Source organism: Oncorhynchus nerka, linkage group LG24, assembly GCF_034236695.1.
Source record: "Oncorhynchus nerka isolate Pitt River linkage group LG24, Oner_Uvic_2.0, whole genome shotgun sequence".
Taxonomy (NCBI): domain Eukaryota; kingdom Metazoa; phylum Chordata; class Actinopteri; order Salmoniformes; family Salmonidae; genus Oncorhynchus; species Oncorhynchus nerka.
In genome coordinates, this window is record NC_088419.1 from 27007686 (window position 1) to 27015503 (window position 7818).

Consider the following 7818-nt stretch of genomic DNA (forward strand, 5'->3'; position numbering starts at 1 on the left):
AAGAATCTGGGTCCGTAGTATTTCCTGATCTAGTAACCTAACCAGTTAAAACTCTGACCTTATATGGTATGACGTGATTCATCAGTTGTAAAAAGGTTATAATGGGCTATGATGGGACCAGAGTTTTTCTGATCAGGTCACAAGGTTTTAAAAAACTCCTGGAAAAACTACTGGCCTTGGGGGTGATGAAAACCCTGTCAAACTTCAGCAACCTTGTACTTGTTCATATGAATTATATTTTAAAGAAGGGGGTTTCCTATACAGAGACACAGAGAAAGTGCAGGAAAGTGGAGAGCGCACCTTGAGTTTTGTGCATTGTGCCCGGCCCGCCGACCTCCAATTTCCGTGAATCTGATTGGTCAAGACACGCAAAGAGTCTGCAGCAACACTCTGATGTGAAAGACAGAGTAATTGTGCACAAGTCAACAAACCATGAGGCAAATTTGCCCCTTTTTTTAACACTTTGCATCAATATATTTTATTCAACTAAATCAAAAGTGGTGTGGCACTACCACGCCTGATCTAATAGTGCTATGGCAAATGCCACCTTGCCACACTTTTTTCAGCGGCCCTGCTCAGAAGTATTCCAGGAAGACAATATGGAAACCTCAAAGCATAGCCTAGCTTTAGAACTAATCCAGGCCCACCTACACAAAGTCAACCATGACAGAGTGAGAGGGCAATATTTAGAAGAGAAATAGCATGTGGGAAGGATCTCTAGGAACTTAATACTGATCTTGTTCAACAGGATCATCCGTTTGACTTATTTCCAGTTTGAATTTGTAGTTACAGGAAGTGAAATATTCATCTGTGAGTCTCCTAAAGTTTCCACTGGCTGTAACACAATGTTTTGTTGTCTGTCTGTCCTTTCCAAGGTGACAGAGGAGACAGAGGACTGAAAGGCGAGAAGGGAGACCGAGGTGACCGTGGTGAAAAAACAGGTGAGACCAGTGAATAGTGAAGCGTTATGGGACTGCTGATGCTCATCGTCCTCTCGGTGATGTTGGTCCATTGTTATCTGCATACATATCTGTAACACTGCTGCGTCGTAAAATTGGTTATTGTAATAGGTTGTAGTAAAACACAGGTAGGTTACAGAATTGAACCCTAACTGACCTACCAATGATTGTTTACTGCTGTTCAAGGGGTGAAGGAGTGCAGAGTGTCTTTTGAGGCCTGCTATCTTTCTGTTTGGCTTTAGAATGCAGTTTGTACCATCGAAAAACATTTCAAAACTCAGCACCAGAGCTAACGTCACATGCTGGTGTCAGTCTAGTGGGTTCATCACTCATTTACATGAGTAGGTGGAGGTTCTCACCTGGCACACACGCATCACTTGTAAACAGGGACGCCAAAGGATCAAATAGAAAAATAGACCATTTTATGGACCGAATCACAACAAGCATACATCTCTGCTCTACTTGTACATGGAATGCTGGTGGTTGGTGGGCAGCAGTGGTGTCACAATGTGTAGGTTCCCGTAGTGAGACGAAGGTGTGTCACAGCTCAGAACCCGTGGGGCTCTTTGAGTTGGGGATCGCACTCCCCAGTCCTCTGGGTCATTAATCCTCTATCTCGCTTGATGTTTACAATTTCACAACTGACAACCATGTTTTTTGGGGGTGGCAGGTAGCCTAGGGGTTAGAGCATTGGGCCAGTAACTGAACAGTTGCTGGATTGAATCCCCGAGCTGACAAGGTAAAAATCTGTCGTTCTGCCCCTGAACAAGGCAGTTAACCAACTGTTCCCCGGTAGGCCGTCATTGTAAATAAGAATTTGTTCTTAACTGACTTGCCTAGTTAAGTAAAGGTAAAATAAAAAATAAATACAAATTATCCTAGAAGGCTGAGGGTTGTGGCTGAAAGTTGGGGCTGAGGGTTGGGGCTGAGGGTTGGGGCTGAGAGCTGGGGCTGAGAGCTGGGGCTGAGGGTTGGGGCTGAGAGCTGGGACTGAGGGTGGTGCTGAGAGCTGGCTGGGGCTGAGGGTTGGGGCTGAGGGTTGGGGCTGAGGGTTGGGGCTGAGGTTGGGGCTGAGGGTTGGGGCTGAGAGCTGGGACTGAGGGTGGTGCTGAGAGCTGGGACTGAGGGGTTGGGGCTGAGGTTGGGGCTGAGGTTGGGGCTGAGGGTTGGGGCTGAGGGTTGGGGCTGAGGGTGGGGACTGAGGGTGGTGCTGAAAGTTGGGGCTGAGGGTGGTGCTGAGGGTTGGGGCTGAGGGTTGGGGCTGAGGGTTGGAGCTGAGAGTTGGGGGTGAGGGTTGGGGCTGAGGGTTGGGGCTGAGGGTTGGGGCTGAGGGTTGGGGCTGAGGGTTGGGGGTGAGGGTTGGGGCTGAGGGTTGGGGCTGAGAGTTGGGGGTGAGGGTTGGGGCTGAGGGTTGGGGCTGAGAGCTGGGACTGAGGGTGGTGCTGAGAGCTGGGACTGAGGGTTGGGGGTGCAATTGGACCTAAAGCCCCTAGCTTGACAAGCTATAAAATGTCAGGTGCTTTAATGCTTGCTTGGTAATTGTTGCCATAGCATTGCCTTTCACCTTCACACCTCTCAGAATGGGGGTATCACCCCCAAAGATTTAGATGCACTATTGTAAAGTGGCTGTTCCACTGGATGTCATAAGGTGAATGCACCAATTTGTAAGTCGCTCTGGATAAGAGCGTCTGCTAAATGACTTAAATGTAATGTAATGTACCAAACTTTGATATGATATCCCAAGAGTCCCAAGAAACTGGAGTAAGCTTGGCTTTGACAGATCATTTTTGCAGGACCACCACAAGCTTCAGTCTCCACATTTGAAGTGTCTGCCTGCACACACACACACACACACACACACACAAAATGCGCAGATGGTCTTAGTTCAATAGTCCAGAAATGTTGTTGCAAAGGGCCAAACATCAATTCCCTGCCAGATGTTGTAAACTGTTGCTCTAAGATCAAGGTTCCCTTCCTCTCCTCTAAGAGTAAGGAGGAAGGTGTAGAGCATTTGGTGGATGTTTTGTACGTCCTTTTTCTTCTGTTAACTGTTTATGCCCTGATAATATGCATTTCATGCCAAAACCAAGTTAGATATATTTTTTTCCCAGAGTATATTTTAATGATGAAAAATACCCAGTTAAAATTGCAGTTTTGATGACATACAGCATTTCAAAGTGGGCCAGTTTTCCATTCTGCCAAATGCACTTTTGACAATGTGCCTGTTTTTATAAGGTATTGACAGCATGGTTTTTAGTGCTCTTTCCCTTAGGACTTAACCAATTGGCTCTTTTTCTAGAACACATAGTTTTGTTGTGAAACTGTAGAGAGATGTCAGCGGCATGGTGCTAGAATAGGGGAAGTACTGCGGTCGTCTGATCAATTAGCTGGACTTTAACAGGCTCTGCTAAGAGGTTTTTCTGTTGGATGTATGATTATGTCTCGAGTAAAGTCTTAACAAATTTCTGTCTGAATTTCTAATGACAGCCTCATGAGGCCACACAGCCTCATGCTGTCCTCATGGTAGGTAGGTCTGTACCTGGCTGAGATGTGTTTTTGATTAGTTATTTGGTTCCAGGTCTCCAATATTGGGCTTTATGTGCAGGGGACCTGTAACATGACATCCTGGCTAGATCTAGCATTTCCTCTCCTTCCTATTCTTCCTAAATCTGTTCTCCTCTCACATTATGGGGGACAGGAGGCCCTTCAGATCAGCCTCCCACTGTGTGTGTGCTGAGGGAAAGGGACTCCTGCTGTCTCGGGGGGTGTGCGCACACACACACAAGAGGATGACGACATTGCCCACACATAACCCTCTTTGTACAAGGCAGAAAACAGTCCAGCACAAACACATACAGCGGAGGTGACCTGAGAGGAGATAACGTCAGAGCAGTTATGATAGCTCATAGACTGGTCCCTGTGATAGCCATCTCTAGGAGGTGAGGTCTTGCATATGCAACTCCCTTAAGGACTACAGGCAGGGGCCCATCCAGGGGTTGAACACAGATTGTGTTTGCCTAAATGATAAACACATTTACAGTTGAAGTCGGAAGTTTACATACACCTTAGCCAAATACATTTAAACTCAGTTTTTCACAATTCCTGACACTTAATCCTGGTAAACATTCCCTGTCTTAGGTCAGTTAGGATCACCACTTTATTTTATGACTGTGAAATGTCAGAAAAAATAGTAGAGTGATTTATTTCAGCTTTTATTCCTTTCATCACATTCCCAGTGGGTCAGAAGTTTAGTCAATTAGTATTTGGTAGCATTGCCTTTAAATTGTTTAACTTGGGTCAAACGTTTCAGGTAGCCTTCCACATGCTTCCCCCAATAGGTTGAGAGCTCCTGGCAGAGCTGGTATAACTGAGTCAGGTTTTTAGGCCTCCTTGCTCACACACGCTTTTTCAGTTCTGCCCACACATTTTCTATAGGCTTGAGTTCAGGGCTTTGTGATGGCCGCTCCAATACCTTGACTTTGTTGTCCTTGAGCTATTTTGCCACAACTTTGGAAGTGTGCTTGGGGTCATTGTCCATTTGGATGACCCATTTGCAATCAAGCTTTAACTTCCTGACTGATGTCTTGAGTTGTTGCTTCAATATATCCCTATAATTTTCCTCCCTCGTGGAGCCATCTATTTTGTGAAGTGCACCAGTCCCTCCTGCAACAACGCACTCCCACAACATGATGCTGCTACCCCCGTGCTTCACGGTTGGGATAGTATTCTTCGGCTTGCAAACCTCCCTCTTTTTACTCCAAACATAATTATGGTCATTATGGCCAAACAGTTCTATTTTTATTTCATCAGATCAGAGGACATTTCTCCAGAAAGTAAGATCGTTGTCCCCATGTGCAGTTGCAAACCGTAGTCTGGCTTTTCTATGGAGGTTTTGGAGCAGTGGCTTCTTCTTTGCTGAGCGGCTTTTCGGGTTATGTCGATATAGGGCTCGTTTTACCGTGGATATAGATACTTTTGTACCTTTTTCCTCCAGCATCTTCACAAGGTCCTTTGTTGTTCTGGGACGGATTTTCACTTTTCGCACCAAAGTACGTTCATCTCTAGGAGACAGAACGCGTCTCCTTCCTGAGCAGTATGACGGCTGTGTGGTCCCATGGTGTTTATACTTGCGTACTATTGTTTGTACAGATGAACGTGTCACCTTCAGGCATTTGGAAATTGCTCCCAAAGATGAACCAGACTTGTGGAGGTCTAAAAAAAATTCTGAGGTCTTGGCTGATTTCTTTTGATTTTCCCATGATGTCAAGCAAAGAGCCACTGAGTTTGAATCTAGGCCTTGAAATACATCCACAGGTACACCTCCAATTGACTAAAATGATGTCAATTAGCCTATCAGAAGCTTCTAAATCCATGACATCATTTTCTGGAATTTTCCAAGTTGTTTAAAGGCACAGTCAACTTAGTGTATGTTAACTTCTGACCCACTGGAATTGTGGTACAGTGAATTATAAGTGAAATAATCTGTCTGTAAACAATTGTTGGAAAAATGACTTGTGTCATGCACAAAGTAGATGTCCTAACCGACTTGCCAAAACTATAGTTTGTTAACATTAAATTTGTGGAGTAGTTGAAAAACGAGTTTTAATCACTCCAACCTAAACTTCCGACTTCAACTGTATTCAATGAAAGAAAGCCTGAAGGGTTTAACAAGAGATGTTGAGGTCTTTATTTTCAGACATACAGATCTGAATCAGAGATTACTTATAGAGTAAATGCTTGACCAAGTAGACAAACTCGACATGCGAGATTGTTAAATTGTCCTTATTCTGCAATAGGCTACAGCACAGTTTATCTTCTATCAGTGCATCATTTCCAATCCCCCATATGTTTTTTTTGTAAATATACACTACCGTTCCAAAGTTTGGGGTCACTTAGAAATGTCCTTGTTTTTGAAAGAAAAGCAAATGTTTTGTCCATTAAAAGAACATCAAATTGATCAGAAATACAGTGTAGACATTGTTAATGTTGTAAATGACTATTGGAGCTGGAAACTGCAGATTTTTTATGGAATATCTACATAGGCCTACAGAGGCCCATTATCAGCAACCATCATGCCTGTGTTATGGCACGTTGTGTTAGCTAATCCAAGTTTTACATTTTAAAAGGTTAATTGATCATTAGAAAGCTCTTTTGCAATTCTGTTAGCACAGCTGAAAACTGTTGTCCTGATTAAAGAAGCAATAAAATTGTCCTTCTTTAGACTAGTTGAGTATCTGGAGCGTCAGCATTTGTGGGTTCGATTACAGGCTCAAAATGGCCAGAAACTAAGAACTTTGTTCTGAAACTCATCAGTCTATTCTTGTTCTGAGAAATGAATGCTATTCCGTCCAAGAAATTGCCAAGAAACTGAAGATCTGGTATAATGCTGTGTACTACTCACAGAACAGAAAAGCGCAAACTGTCTCTCTCCAGAATAGAAAGAGGAGTGGGAGGCCCCGGGGCACAACTGAGCAAGAGGACAAGTACATTATAGTGTCTAGTTTGAGAAACAAACGCCTCACAAGTCCTCAACTGGCAGCTTCATTAAATAGTACCCGCAAAACACCGGTCTCAACGTCAACAGTAAAGAGGCGACTCTGTGATGCTGGCCTTCTAGGCAGAGTTCCTCTGTTCTTTTCCCCATCTTAATCTTTTATTGGCCAGTCTGAGGTATGGCTTTTTATTTGCAACTCTGTCTAGAAGGCCAGCATCCCGGAGTCGCCTCTTCACTGTCCGCTGTTGACGTTGAGACTGGTGTTTTGCAGGTACTATTTAATGAAGCTGCCAGTACATTTTAACAAACTGAAATATGACATTTCCATAAGCATTCAGACCCTTTACTCAGTACTTTGTTGAAGCACCTTTGGCTGCGATTACAGTCTCAAGTCTTCTTGGGTATGATGCTACAAGCTTGGCTCACCTGTATTTGGGAAGTTTATCCCATTCTTCTCTGCACATCCTCTCTATCAGGTTGGATGGGTAGTGTCGCTGCACAGCTATTTTCAGTTCTCTCCAGAGATGTTCGATCGGGTTCAAGTCCGGGTTCTGACTGGGCCACTCAAGGACATTCAGAGTTTGTCCCGAAGCCACTCCTGCATTGTTTTGGCTGTGTGCTTAAGGTTGTTGTCCTTTTGGATGGTGAACCTTCGCCTGTCTGTGGTCCTGAGCGCTCTTGAGCTGGTTTGCATCAAGGATCTCTCTGTACTTTGCTCTGTTCATCTTTCCCTTGATCCTGACAAGAAGTCTCCCAGTCCCTGCCTCTGAAAAACATCCCCACAGCATGATGCTGCCACCATCATGCTTCACCGTAGGGATGGTGCCAGGTTTCCTCCAGACGTGATGCTTGGCATTCAGTTTCTATCTTGGTTTCATCAGACCAGAGAATCTTGTTTCTTATGGTCTGAGGGTCTTTAGGTGCCTTTTGACAAACTCCAAGTGGGCTGTCATGTGCCTTTTACTGAGGAGTGGCTTCTGTCTGGTCACTCTACCATAAAGGCCTGATTGGTGGAGTGCTGCAGAGATGGTTGTCCTTCTGGAAGGTTCTCCCATCTCCACAGAGGAACTCTGAAGCTCTGTCAGAGTGACCATCGGGTTCTTGGTCACCTCCCTGACCAAGGCCCTTCTCCAACGATTTCTCAGTTTGGCCGAGAAGAGTCTTGGTGGTTCCAAACTTCTTCCATTTAAGAATTATGGAGGCCAATGTTTTCTTGGGGACCTTCAATGCTGCAGTAATGTACCCTTCCCCAGATCTGTGCCGCGACACAATCCTGTCTCGGAGCTCTACGGACAATTCCTTTGACCGCATGGCTTGGTTTTTGCTCTGACATGCACTGTCAACTGTGGGACCTTATATAGACCA

The 7818-nt window shown here is 44.8% G+C and overlaps 1 protein-coding gene across 2 annotated transcripts in view; it reads left to right on the plus strand.

Moving 5' to 3' along the window:
- The window catches only part of LOC115107753 (scavenger receptor class A member 5), an 88639-nt gene that overhangs the window by 66013 nt on the left and 14808 nt on the right, over positions 1-7818 (plus strand). For both annotated transcript variants that reach the window (XM_029631366.2, XM_029631367.2), the window contains exon 7: positions 876-941. In XM_029631366.2, the coding sequence (XP_029487226.1) occupies positions 876-941 (66 nt within the window). The remainder of the gene's footprint in view (positions 1-875; positions 942-7818) is intronic.